The sequence below is a fragment of the Monodon monoceros genome, unplaced genomic scaffold (assembly GCF_005190385.1).
Source record: "Monodon monoceros isolate NGI ecotype Baffin Bay Population unplaced genomic scaffold, NGI_Narwhal_1 Super_Scaffold_18, whole genome shotgun sequence".
In the NCBI taxonomy this organism is placed as follows: domain Eukaryota; kingdom Metazoa; phylum Chordata; class Mammalia; order Artiodactyla; family Monodontidae; genus Monodon; species Monodon monoceros.
Genome location: NW_021703774.1, coordinates 30,711,727 through 30,725,717, shown reverse-complemented (window position 1 = coordinate 30,725,717; position 13,991 = coordinate 30,711,727). Strand labels below are relative to the sequence as shown.

At 48.8% G+C, this 13,991-nt stretch overlaps 1 protein-coding gene across 1 annotated transcript in view; it reads right to left on the bottom strand.

Annotated features, from left to right (window-relative positions):
- The window catches only part of PPFIA4 (PTPRF interacting protein alpha 4), a 34,563-nt gene that overhangs the window by 4,943 nt on the left and 15,629 nt on the right, over positions 1–13,991 (bottom strand). Inside the window, exons 17-25 of the mRNA XM_029230967.1 lie at positions 13,843–13,976; positions 13,373–13,539; positions 11,376–11,469; positions 10,808–10,889; positions 10,063–10,263; positions 9,298–9,360; positions 6,764–6,939; positions 3,323–3,420; positions 2,397–2,572 (exon numbers count right to left, since the gene is read on the bottom strand). Of these exons, the coding sequence (XP_029086800.1) occupies positions 2,397–2,572; positions 3,323–3,420; positions 6,764–6,939; positions 9,298–9,360; positions 10,063–10,263; positions 10,808–10,889; positions 11,376–11,469; positions 13,373–13,539; positions 13,843–13,976 (1,191 nt within the window). The remainder of the gene's footprint in view (positions 1–2,396; positions 2,573–3,322; positions 3,421–6,763; positions 6,940–9,297; positions 9,361–10,062; positions 10,264–10,807; positions 10,890–11,375; positions 11,470–13,372; positions 13,540–13,842; positions 13,977–13,991) is intronic.

Sequence of the window (13,991 nt, the reverse complement as noted above, 5' to 3'; positions counted from 1 at the left end):
GGGCAGAGATGGGGTTTTCAGTGCATTTAACCCATTAGCCCTTGATGCCGCTCCTTTGAGCTAACCTCGGTGTCCTCTGAGAAGTCAAAATGTTAACCTTACAATTTTTTTCATATGGAGCAAATTAGAAAACTATAATTTTTTTAAAAAGTAGGATCATAGAACACGTGGATGGACAGACTTCACCTACTGGGGAAAACCCCCCCCCAGTTTGTCTCTGTAAGGGAATGTCATGCCATACTATCTTTCTGGAGGGGTAAATAAGCATGTAGACCATGGATAATGAAGATTTAACTTATTTAGATTATATAAATGTATTTTATAAAGTTCCACATCAAAAATTAAACTTAGGAAAACTGCTCAGTCATGGATATTGGTGGCCCTTGGGCTGAGTGGGGCATAAAGGCCTTCTCTATAGGCCTCCCAGCAATTTCTTGCTAGGAGATTTGAGAAATGCCAGAAACAAGAAAATTTTCAAAATTACCACCAGATATTCTGAACCATTTTTAATGAAGGATTCCATATTGGGTCAGATCCTACTTCCCCTAATAGCTAAGCTAAATGAATGGGTCAGAATAATAAGAACGGTTAGAGAGCAACAGAGAGTAGCCCTGCTACTCTTTACAGATGTACTGCTGTCCACAAAAACTGGATGTATTTAGAGATAGGAAATGAGAGAAAAACAAGCCCATTTCTGGGTAGATAATATTAACCATAGAATTCTGTGGGGACAGTCTTTGTTGGTATTGGGAACATAATATTTTTTTAAGTGATCAGAAAGGAGAAGCATAGTTAATTTTCAAGTATCCAGGTGACACTGTTCCTCTGGGTAATGAAAGGTGACTATGACATTTACAAACTTCAGAAACATTTCACAAAGTTGTATGAGTGGGCAAGAAAGCAGCTGATGGGGTTGGTAATGGGCAAGCCTAGAAAAATTGCATTGGGATTTCCCTGGTGGCGCAGTGGTTAAGAATCTGCCTGCCAACGCAGGGGACATGGGTTCAATCCCTGGTCCGGGAAGATCTCACATGCCGTGGAGCAACTAAGCCCATGTGCCACAACTACTGAGCCTGCACTCTAGAGCCCACGAGCCACAACTACTGAGCCCACGTGCCATGCAGCCATAAAGAAATAAATAAATAAAATTAAAAATGACTCCTTGATTAAAATAAGAAAAATTGCAGCTTGGGGGAAATCTCAGCTCTTCCTAGAGAGCGAGGGGAATCTGTGCTATCCATTCTGACTGGTTGGGATGGGTCACTGCAGAGAGACTGTAGGATGCCCTGGCCCTGTGTGCTGCCATCACCCCTAAAAGGCCAACACTCCGCCCAAAATTACAAGACAACTCAGCCCTATCCTCACACAAGCGAAAACTCGTCTGCTCCCAGAATAGCTTGTGCAGCTCTGGTGGCTGAATTTCAAGAGATCTGACAGCTGCAAACAGTCCAGACAAGGGCAGCTAAAATGATCAGGGCATGGAGACAAGTCTATATGAGGAAAGGCTAAAAGAATTAAGACCACTCTGTCTGAAGAAACAAAAGCTTGGACCCAGAGGCAACACAATCAGAGTTTATGAAATCACAGAAGGTGAGAGCTAGTCAAATACAAATACCCGTACTAAATCGTAGACAATTAGGATGAGGCAATTCTCTTCCCCGGGGGAGCTGACTGTGGGTACATTTAGGACAAATAAAATTAGGTAGTACTTTACACAACAGGTAGTAATTCTAGAGTCCATTACCCACAGGAAGTTAAAAAAGCCAAACATATAAATAGGTTCAAGAGAATTTAGGTATATTCTTAGATGACAGCTCCATAATAATTATCAAATGTAATGGAAGGAGATGTCTAATCTTTTGAGCTGTTGACAGGGAGACAAAGCCCTGGCATGGAGAAGCTCTGGGCTGTGTTATTTGGTATATTTAACTTTCTAAAACCTAGGGACCCAGGAACAGATCCCCGGGGTGGGGGTGGGGGGGAAACAAAGGGGATATGGGTTCTCTGGTCCTTGTGGGCCCCAGCGCTAGTTTTCTTCTATGAATAGTCAGGTCAGAGAAGCAAGTAGAGGAAAAGTCCCAGCTGTAAAGATGGGGCTGGGAGGAGATGGGGGTGCTCACTGCAGTGTGGGGATTAACACAGTATTCCAGGCCTGTGCTGAACGTGCTCTGTATGTAAAGGGCACTTGTTTCCTAGGGGGGCTTGGTTATGCACAGGGACCACTTGGAGGTTTGAGGCCATTTGTGATCCCCTCTAGAACAGGCCTCCAGAAAGCCCTCCCACCAATCCATAAACTTGCGCATATCAGAGGGAAAGAGAGCAAGAGAGTGGAGGAAGGGAGAGACCAAGATTGAGACTGATGACCAAGATCAGACTGATTGAGACTTACAGCCTACCTGGGTATTCTGCGTGGGTATCTGGAGGACCAGGGCCAATGTGTTGTGGTCGAAGTTCTCGTCCAGGGCCAGCAGAGCACCATGCACACCACTCTCATGCAGGTTTCCTGCATAGTCCCGGAGCCCAATAGACTGGACCCAATGAACCACCTGGTCGTTGGTCCAGACCAGCACATCTGGAGGGCAGGGGAAGAAAAGGAGCAGGAAGAGACAGGTTTGGCCAAGGCCCCCTCCAGGGACAGAAATAGAGGTTCCTAGACCCAGAGCCCCAGTCCACCCTGTTCTCTTGGCTCCTAGCCACCCCTACCCCCCTCAACTTTCCACATCTTCTTTCTGTCCTCCCTGGCACCTGGGCTCTTGGAGAACGAGCCCCACACCACTCCATTCTTGCCAGCCTGCAAGACTCAGGGTCAGGCTAATAGGCTTTCTCCCCAGAGCCCCTGTACCAGTCATCCACTGCCCCCAGGCGGGAATGGCCCTCTTCTTATTCTTTCTACCTTCAAGGTCTCTTCTAAGACTTGCCTTTCTTTCCTGTCCAGCCCCACCCAGATCACCAAGTTCCGTGAGCACTTTCTCACACCAGTCTATGGCACCCTCCCAAGGGGGCCATTGCATCTGCCTCGTTGGTGGCCACTGTCTAATGTGCTGGGGAGGGGGGTTGCCGCTGATTGGGCGGGGGCTAGGTTTCCTCCACCAGATGGCAGCATCCTTTGGGCATGGATTGCGTCTCCCTCATCAGACTGGGAGCTCCCTGCTCCCTAAGGGCTGTGTCTTCCCTCTTAGATTTGGAGCTTCCCTGTGGCACAGAATGCCTCTTCTCCCTTCACTCAGCCCAAGGCAGGGATCAGTGAGGCAGGTCCCTGCTCCCCCAAAGCCGCTCCCACCACAACTTTCAGAGGAGGCTCCATTGAGCCTGACAAGCTTACCCTTGATCTCATGCTGGCTTTCTTCCCGCCTCTTCTCCAGCTCCTTCCGGTCATAATTCAGCCTCTTCAGACACATGATGCCATACTGAAGACTGGTTCTGCAGGCACACAGCCCCCCTGAGCCAGAGCCTCAGTGGGGCCATGTTTCTACCACATCTGCCCCATATCCAGCACCAACCACAGCCCATCAAGACCTATATGCTCCAGCACAAAGAGTATCCCAGCCCACTCCTTCTCCTCCTTCCCCCAGAGCTTAGACATAGTCCATCACAAGGCTACTTCCCTCTCTCTGCCTACCCCAAGCCCTCCCTCTCAGCCAGGGTGTGGGCCTGATTGACAAAGGAAAGTTCTTTGAATGATAGCAACATATCCCTCCCTCTCCAGGCACTGGAATGACAAAGAACCCTACAGATATTCTTTTGTGTCCCCATTTCACTCAGAGTCCTTACAATGGCCTACAATGTGATACATGATCTGCCCCTATACTGATAGCCCTGCTGTTCCTCAAACGTGGCAGGAACGCTTGGCCTATGTGCTTTGGGGCCTTTGCAGTGGCTGCTCCTTCTGCCTGGAACACACCCCCTCCCTGCCCCCCAGTCTGCTACATGGCTTACCCCCTTGTCTCCTTTAAGTTTTTGCTCAAATGTTATATTTTAAATTCAGTAGTTACCCTGTCCACCTGATTTAAGACTGCAACATCACCAGCACCACCAATCCCCCTTACTCTGGTCTAATTTTTTTTTCTACCACCTTTTATCTATTAACATTCTATATATTTATAATTCCTTGTCTGTCTCTCCCAGTTACAATGTAAGCTCCATGAGGGCAAGGAGGTTTGTTTTGTTCACTGATGTATCTCAAACACCTAGGATGGTGCCTGACACATTCCACAAATGTAAACACCATAAATGCTAAATGAATGATGTGAAATAATTCACATAAAGTACTAAAAGTACTTTAAACTGTACCAGGTGCATAGTAAGCACTCAATAAATAATTACTAAGCCAGGCCACGAATCAAAGAATCCGTAGGTTAGAAGGGACCCCACACACTATCAGTCCAAGCTCCCCACCTAATGCAGGAGTCACCTCTGTAACATCCTTCTGAGTATTATGAACACCTGTGCCTAAATACCTCTGGTGACAGGGAGCTCACTACCTCTTGATGTAGCTCATTCCATCTCGGGCAGCTTCCCCTGTAGTGTTCTTCTTTAAACTTGAGCACTACTCTGTCATTCAGCCTCTCTGGGTTTTGTCATCTACAAAGTGGAGGAATAAAATAGGTCTCTCCCAATTCCAAATACTTTTGACTCTATCATTGAGGCCATTGCTTTGTGAGATTAAATTATGCTTGATTTCTCCCTACTTCTCTCCCCTCAGTTCTACCCAGGTAGCCCATCTGCCTAGAACAAACCCTTATAGCTCAGAGACACCACTTCTAAGGAATCCTGCTCAAGGCCATTGGTTTAAGCCTTGGTCCCCTGGAGGGGGCAGATGCACACATACCTCCTAACTGGAAATGCCTCTAATTTCAATCTCACTTACTATAATTTTCAGTTCAGTTCCTATGACTTTCAAAGCTGTTGCACAGCTTAGCAAAAATATAAAGGCCTTAAAGTCAGATCAACCTGGATCTGAATGCCAGCTGTGCCACTTCCCAGTTGAGTGGCACTCAGCATATGTGAGATGGGGGTCATAACTCTCGTGCAGAGTTACTGTGAGCATTAAAGGTGATCCTGTATGAAAGGGCTTAGGCCAGCCCCTGAACATCAGAGGCATTCAGTAATGGTAGCACGTTTGGGAGGACATTACTAATTATTGTGTGTGCTTTTTCTCCTATCAGAATAGGAGATTCTCATGGAAACCTGCTCAATAGAACGCTACAGTCTAAGGAAAAGAGCTCTGAGTTGGGTGTCAAGAAAGAAGGATGCTGGCCCCATTCTGTAACCACTTGGCTGAGTGACCTGGTGATACTCAATCTCTACTGGACTTGCTTTCCCCATCTGTGAAAGGAGAGTTTTTAAATAACCCTTTCTCATCGTTAAAAAAAGTATGATTTAAAAGAATTTTTAAAGATATAAGAACATGCTTATGCAATATTAAGTGGAAAAAAAGCAGTTATATACCTAATTGAGGTAAGAAATGTGGAAATGTTTTAGAAACTGTGAAATACCCAAGATTTAGAGCTAAATCTGGAACCGTGTATATAGGCTGAGAGTCTCTCATGGGCAAAGGGTCGGGGAAGGACTTCCATAATGCTGTATAGGGTTGGGCTGCCTGATCCTCTAGCAGCCGAGGCACATCTCAGCTTGGTGGGGAATGGCCCTTCTCTCCCCAGCCCTATCAATCACTGAGGAGGGAACAGGTGCAGCTAGGCCTGGCAGCCTCCCAGATTGACAGAAACAAAAGATTCTCTTTCAGCCCCGGTGGTGAGGGAGGGGTGGTGCTCAGGGCAGACACAGATGGGGGTTCCAGCATAGGCGGCTCTGCAATGTGGTGGCAAGAGAACTGGGTTTCAGTCAGGAGACTTGCATTTTGCTAGCATCCCTGCGTGACCTCGGGCCGCTGCTCCTTCCCATGCCTCAGTTTCCTCACCCATAAAATATGGAGGCTAACTAGATCCCTTCCAAATATAACTTTCTGTTGTTTGTGAGTTGGAGAGACCAAGGGACACCTGCAGAGCCCTAAAAGAACCTTGAAAAGCCACACATTCCCAGCTCCACCCTTTGTCACATTAACTACTCAAGATAAAAGACCTGGCTCAAATAGCAGCCTGTGTGATTTGAAGTTGGATGTTAAAAAGGACTTCCTAAAGCCTATCAACTCCTGGAACCATTACCGAAAACCTATGTCTTAGGAGGGCTGCCTCCCTAGCTCCAGCTGGTTGTTTCCATGCTGGGATGTGCCCATAGAGCTTTCTCTTTTTCAAGAGAAGCCAGACATCCAGAATTTTGTTTAACATTTCCTAGTGTTTAAATATTGGCAGCTAAGGTCACAGTTTTAAAAATACAATGTGGGCCAAACAAATTACATGTGTGAGCCAAATTCTGCCCTCAGGCTACCAGTTTGTGACCTCCACTGCAGATACTTTTGCACAGAGGACCTTTTCAACAAAGAGGAGAACACTGGATGACTTCCTGTACAAAAGGATGTGTGTTTAAAACTGAGAGGCTCAGATCTGGGATGTTGGCAGGGCAAGCATCCAGAAAGAACTTTCCTCTCATCTTGTAAGGAATTAGACACCTAAAATAGATGCTGGGTTCAGTGTGAGTCTTCTCAGGGTAAATGTAGAGAATTCAGCAAGCTCAATGACAAGAAATAAAATTCATGTCTAGGGGGAAAATTCATATCTAGGGGGAAAACCTCTATTCCTGGAGACAGACCCCCAGAGTTGGGGGAGACCTGTGTAGGGAGGTGGCCCCGGGTTCCAGCCTGGCTCACCGGTGGAAGCTGTCCACCATCTTCAGGTGGACCCGCAGGTCCTTCTTGGTGAGGTGATCCAGCATGCGAGCGTCCACAAGGCACTCCATGAAGTAGCTGCGGTACTGGGGGAGCCCCAGGCTGGGCAGCCACTGGTTCCCAATCCACTCGTGGTTCATGTCCCCATAGGCCAGGGTCTGGAGAACAAGATGGAGGAGGCTGGGGGCAAAGGCAGCGTTGGCAGGTTGCAGCTAGCAGTTCAATAAAATTTCAGCTTACTTCCACTGAGGGGCTGGTAGAGGCGGGAGGTGAGGATTTTAAATGGAGCTTTTTAAGATCCTGGAATGATATATTCCCACTCACTTATCAATTATCTACACTAATGAACAGAAGCAACCACCTAGGCAGCAAGTCATAGGAAATCCTTCCCATCGACTCTGAAATGCATTGGTGGTGCTGTAAGGCAGACTCGCCTTCCTGATTTTCAGTCAGCCTCAAGCCTGCTGAGCCCAGCGGATAGGCTGCATTACAGAGGGCCTGCAGAGTGACAAAGAAAGCCAGTCTCACTTGGGAAACTGGCCTCACACGGTCCACAGGGAGTTACGTTTGGCTAAAGATATAAAAAAATGAAGTAAGGTGAACTGCGCCTGCCAGCGCTCTTCTCTAAGGCTTGGTTGTCTCTCCAGAGATTCTCTAGGTCCTTCGTGTGCCGCCTCCCCACCCCACCACACACTGTGCGCCCCACCGCCCACCCAGTCTGGTTCTGAGAGGCCTGCTCCACTTAGTCGTTGCCTCCTGCCTTGAGGGCAGGGACCTCCTTAACCATCTATCCTTAGAACGAATTTTAATGGTAACCCTCCATCACTGTCTTTTCTTACCCACCTTGATTTTTTTAGAGTTGAACATTTTATTTTGTTATCTTTTAAAATAAAACGATTGATACATATAAAACATATGTAGCGTATGTTCATTACTAAGCATAAAAACGAAGTTGACATCCTTGGACACCATCCATGTTATCCACACTGTTGCATCCATCCTTATGCTCTTTTTCCCCATCTTATGCCCTACTGCCCCCCCAGAGGTAACCACCATGCTGAGTTTTCTGTCCATGATGCCCCTGCTTGAAAAAATGTTCTTATAGTCACCAAGGTATATTTCTCTAAATAATATGTTTAAATTTGCTTGTTTTTGAGTTTTAATAGAAAATCTTTGGGGACCTACACTTTTCACTTTACACTATATGTCTGAGTCATCCATTCCCTTTGCTAAATAGTGTTTTACTGTGAGAACATACTGTAACTGATCTGTCCAGTCTCCTGTTGATGGGGTTGCCCAACAAGTATAAACAGTGCTACGTGCTTCATTTTTATTCATGGCACTTACATCTATCTGATATATTATCCATTTATTTGTTTGTTTACTGTCTGTTTCTCCCCTAGAATATAAGCCCCATGAGGGCTAAGTTTGCTCACTTCTGTATCCAGAGGGCATAGAAAGGCCTAACACCTAGTAGCTGCTCAATAAATCCTTGCTCACCAAGTGAATGAATGAAAGCCCTTTGCTCAGCTCACCAGGGGTACCCCTGAGAGGGACAGGAAGAGGAAGAGGATTCATACTAATCTAAGTCTCATTACTCCTGGGAAGAGGGTCGAACTGAGGGGAAGAGGCAGGCATGCTGGGGGCACAGCCCTCCAAGGCCCCTCACCTGCCATGGTGAAAAACTAGAAGTAGCTAAAGGGGAATGAGGAAGGATGGAGGTGGGTGGCTTCAGCAGAGGAGAGAACCTGTGCCCAGGACTCTTTGTGTGAAGAGGGACCTAAAAGACTGGGGCTCAGAGAGTCCTGCAGGGGAGCGAACCTGCTGTGAGAACACTACCCCAAACTGCTGCGAGTTGGTTCTGGACAAGAGGAGGGGGTCTTACCTGAGCCCAGCTGCCCTCCTCACTGTCCTAGGAATGAGTGCAGCATGTCACGGGAAACAGGCAAAGTCAAGAAACCTGGCAGCCTCCACCCAAGGTCCCATCAAGAAGGAGGAGCAGACACCCCAGTAGCTGAATGGGTGACTAGGGAAAGCTTGTTAGGAAGGTTAAGAGAGCAGAGAAGGCTGGTGCACGCGCCTGTGTTTGCAGTGAGAGGGGATCAAATGTGTGTGTGGCAGAAACACAGTCAGGCGAGGTGCCAGGTCCTCCCAACCCTCCCTGTTCCTCCACCAAGGTTCAAGCACAAGGGTTACGGACTCTGTGGCTTCATGACAATAGCAGGGCAAAACGCTCCCAAGCCCTGCTCTTCTTCACTGGAGTATACCAGTAGCTCAGGGTGAACTTGTGACCCCCTGGAATAGACCACCCCCCCCACACACACACACAAACTGTTTCCATTCTCACTTCTTTCCCACCCACCCACCACCCTGAGAACAGAACTCCATCACACATCAGGGATACCAATCTCGTATTAGATCAGCTACAAGCCCCTTTGACTTCCCACAACCTTTCCCTCATCCTCATGCAAGTCATCAGCCCTAACCCCAGGCCCAGGGCCCAGGGCCAGACTCACTGTTTTAGTGGATGTTGCCAGAGTTTCCATCTCTTCATGGGTGACCCAGACATTCCCAGAAGACTGTAAGCAGAGAGGAAACCTAGCTGGTCCTGCGTGTGAGCTCCTAGGCTCCCCATCAGGCTGGGAGCCCTAAGGACAAGACATAGCTCCCTTCCCCTAAGTCCTCCCACAGGCCCAGCCCAGAATTCTGCACATCGTCTAGCTCTGAGCAGCTCTCTTTTATTACCGTATCTGCACTGCTGAGCACAATGCCTGGCACATAGAAGTACCCAACAAATGTTTCCTGAATGAATATTAATAAATAGTGTGAATCTGGAATAAGGGCTGACCCCAATCACAGAGATGGACTACAGTGAAAGGTTTTACCCTGGGGGTCCATGGAGAGGTTTACATTCTTATGGAGAGGTTGGCGGACCAGAATTTACAAATGCCCTACTCCCTCTGCTACCCCAATCTGGCAAAAACACAGAACCCAGAAGTCCTGTCTTTGGAAACTCTGCCCAAAGATCTAAAATTACCGGCAGGGTAGGTATGGGGAGATGGAGCTCATGAGTGGTACGTGGGAGGCAGGGAACTAGGCCTGCTGGGATTCTGCTAGCAACAGTGTTACCTCCTCTTGGAGACCTGATGGAACCCTTTGTGGGGATGGGAAGTAAGGGGCAGGACTCAAATGCTACCATCTTCCCAATGACCAATATGAAACTTTGTAAACACTATTTTGGGGCTTCTGAAAATGTCCTGGGTGAGGGAGAGGCCACTCACAGTCCTGGAGGTGGGCGGGGCAGAGGGGCTGGTCAGCGACACCATCTCCTGGATAGCCAGCCGGAGCTTGAGCCGGTGCAGGGCATTGCTGATGCCAATTTCCCGCTGGATCTCTGTGTCCGAGAGGGCTGACATGATGGCACCACTCTTGACGTTGGCCCGGCAGGCTGCCACATACCAAGCAGGCATCCCCACCCAGAGCTGCAGATGTGGGGCACAGAGGGTAAATTCAGCCCCTTTCCCAAGATCTGGGCTCCACTGCAAAAGTCTGGCAATACTGAGAGGCAAGGGCCAGGCCTCATCCATGGCCTCAGAACAGCAAATGAAGAGCAGAGGAATTTAGAAATGTGGAGATGACCATCATCAAATGCCTCTTTTTCCCATTTTACAGATGAAAAATCTGAGGCCTGGGAAGGTGAAGGGACTTTACCAACATTGCATGGGTGATTAGCTCCTGGGGGCACCTATAGGAAGAATGAAAGTCTTAATGGGGGCACCTGTGAAAGTCTTAATGGCTCAGTGAAGATTAATTCCCCTTATCCAGACTTAGCTACTTGAGAGGCATAAGTATATAGCATCGATTCTGGCTAAGTGCTAGGTATGGCACTGTGCACTTGGCATGGGAGAAACATGCTGGGAAAATTCTAGAAATACCACCCCTTTGCCCAAGGAGTCCTTGTCCCAGTCCACACATCCTTCCCACCAGACCCCTGAGTAGACTTAGACTCCCTTTGCCCAGGTTTACCTCTAGCCAGGAGACCACAGTAGGGCCGTCCCACTGGGCAAAGGGCATTCCTTTTCTGCGGGCATCTTCAAGCAGCTGGTGTCTTGCAGGAAGAGGAACAACAGACTCACTAGTCCTTCCTTCTTTCTCAACAAAGCTTACTCCCAGGGACCATGGACTGTGCCAAGAGTTGGACTCCCGCTACCCCTTCTCCCCACCGTTGGACTGCTACCCCTGCTCTATTCCTGAAGCAGTGTGACACCAAGACATGAAGCAGCAACACCTCTCCATTCCCAGAGGTGAGGGCTCTCGCTTTGTTTGCACATGGCCTGAAACACATTCTACTCTGCTCTGTCAGAGATCCCCAGATGCTGGGTCACTCTCCCACAGCACCTTGTCTCCTTCTCACTCAGGTCATCCTAAGAACAACCTCCCAAACCCTGCTGTGCCCACTTAGACCAGGCCAACTCAGTCCAGAAAGGGCCTTGCTGGGCTCTGGCTGCCTGAGCTCAGTCCCATGGCAGTACAGGGAAAAGAGTGTATGAGGGGTTGGACCCCACCCTGGCAGAGACTGGCCGGTGGCTCTTACTTCTTCTTCAGCCGCCGGTCCTTTTCTGCCTGGGTCCCCAGCTTGGTAGGTACCATGGGCTCCTGCAGACCGAGCTCAGAGTCTATTAGCAGAACTAGAAGGGAAGAGATGGCATATCAGCGAGGCCCTCTCTGCTTCTCCTCCCTTGGCCTGGGCCAGGACCGGGGAGCAGACCAGCAGGAGGCTCCTCAGCATGTGACAACCCGAGGGTCTGATGGGACAACCCATTATTCCTGGAGCCTCCACATGACATCCCTACAAACAGGCAGTCCCACAGTGGCATCGAGTGGGTCACTCCAAGCCCAGAGAGCCTTCCCCTGGGAGCCTCAGCCCTGGAGGTGTTTTTCAGCCAGACGGATGGAAGTCGTTCCACCCTAACGGCAGCAGAATCCTAGACAGAACTTGTCCCTCCTCCAAACCAAGGGGAAAAGGAAACCCAGAGAGCCAGAGTGGGCTTCGAGGCTCAGACAGAATTATCCTGACCTGGGTTGAGGGTGGGGAAAGAGGCACGTTCAGAGATGTGTGCCTGGGCCTCTTTCTCAGGGCCACTCACTTGCACAAATCTCGAAAGGGAACATGCATAGCTCTGTCCTCTTCTGTTAAGGATCTCCTGAACTGATGCTAGAGTTCATGGCAGGGGCAGCATCTTACAATTCATTTAAGCCCTGGTCACTCCTCACAAGTGCACAGAGGACCGAGGGTGTTGGTAATCCAGAAGCCAATCTGGGATGCTGTCTTAGGTTTAGGTGCCAATGTGGTGTGGGGAACATAGGAAATCATAAGGCTTCAACACGAGATGCCTCTTCCACTGACCAGACCTTCTCAGCCCTGCCCCCTCCCATGTGTGGCTGGCTCCACAATATATTTTGCAAGGCCCTTATGAGCTGGCCCCAGCCTAGGGTCTAAACTCACCTCTTCTGCTCCCTCTACCCTCTTCCCTCCCCACTCTGAATAGACTCAACTGCTTACAAAACTCTCACACTCATGAATCTTTGCCTTTCTCAGACCCCCCCCACCCCCCCGCCTCTTCCCCTCACACACACACACACACACACACACACACACACACACACACACACACCCCTCTTCTTGGCTTGGCTAATTCCCACTTAGCCTTCAAGCTTCTGCCCAGGTGTTGCCCAGCAGAGAAAGCTTCTCCTGTCGCCCCCACCACTCCATGGCTGACCTCTGAGTTCCAGAAGCACCCAGAGCCTATTGCTATCTTAATATTGTTTTAGAATCATCTCTTTATTTTTTCCTTTTCATTAGAAACTGAACTCCTTGAAGGAATGCACTATTGCTCCGAGACCTAATACTAAGCCTTGTTTACAGTAGTTACTCAATACATGTCTATTGAACAAATCACTGAATAGATGAGGGAAAGAGAAGGAGGAAGGGAGGGAAAGGAAGAAAGGAAAGAAGGAATAGGGGAAGGGAGAGGAAGATAGCTAACATTTATTGTGTACCTACCACACACCAAGCACACACTGGAACTTTATGTCGTCATAGAGGTGTTAATAATGCTACCCTTGCCCAAGCACTTACTTGACTATAATGTCTACAAAGTCATGATTAGGCATTGTGATATTTTGAGTCCTGAAGGCAAGATGTACTAGGAATTAAGAACTGACTCTCTTAGAGAAAGAACTAAGAAATTTCTCCTGAAGGTCCTGAGCACAGTACCTCAGAAAACCTCCAGATTGGAAGAAACCTCAGAGGTCCAACCTCACACTGAATACAGGAACCCCTTCCACAGCATATCAAATAAACAGCCTGATACTGATGCTTGACACTTCTCGTGGCAGGAGCTACCACCTCATGAGGTAGCCCTTCCCGCTGTGAAATAGCTCTAACAGAAAACTTCTTCTCCGGAGCTGAATCTCTGTGTCTGTGGCTTCTGCCCACTGGTCCCTGGGAGGCAGGCAGAGAAGACTGGATCCAAGGATACCCTCCTGCTTCTGCCCTCTACTCGCACCCATTTACTAGGAGACAGAGACCATGGCCCGTGGCTCCGCCCTGGCTCAGCTGGATCAGCCTGCCTTTCTCCTTCTTCCCAAACAGGCGGCCGATGGATGATTTGATGCCCTTGCGCTTGGTGCCCTTGTACAAGGAGTCCTGGCTGCTGTTGCTGCTGCTGGGGTTGCTGCCTGGATCCTCCAAAGCACTACAGGATGACAGCCAGGAGGGGGTGGAATGAGAAGAAACATACTTAAATTACAGCATGAGAGATGGAAGTTAGACTTCAGGAAGAACTTACAGTAAGTGTCAGAGTTGGGAGGGTTAAGGGGGTATGATCAGAGCATGTGACCAAAGGAGACATGGGACTGTCCTTCCCTGATGGTGTTTCAAAGACAAGTGAGATGTTCAGACATCTGGGACAAGTGAGATGCAGCCTGTTCAGAGGCAGAGAGAGGGACGCGATAAACTTGGGAATGGAGAGGCTCGATAAGGGGTCTGCTCCATTTACCTCTTGCTTTCTTCCTGGCTCAGGGCTGGGTGGCCAAGCTTCTCTAGCTGCAGCGTCCTGGGTGAGGAAGGAGGAGAAGTCTCACATTTTATGGTGGCTTTATCCTCTCGGTTCTCTTCCCGAGACACTGGTGACTGAACAGACAGTGA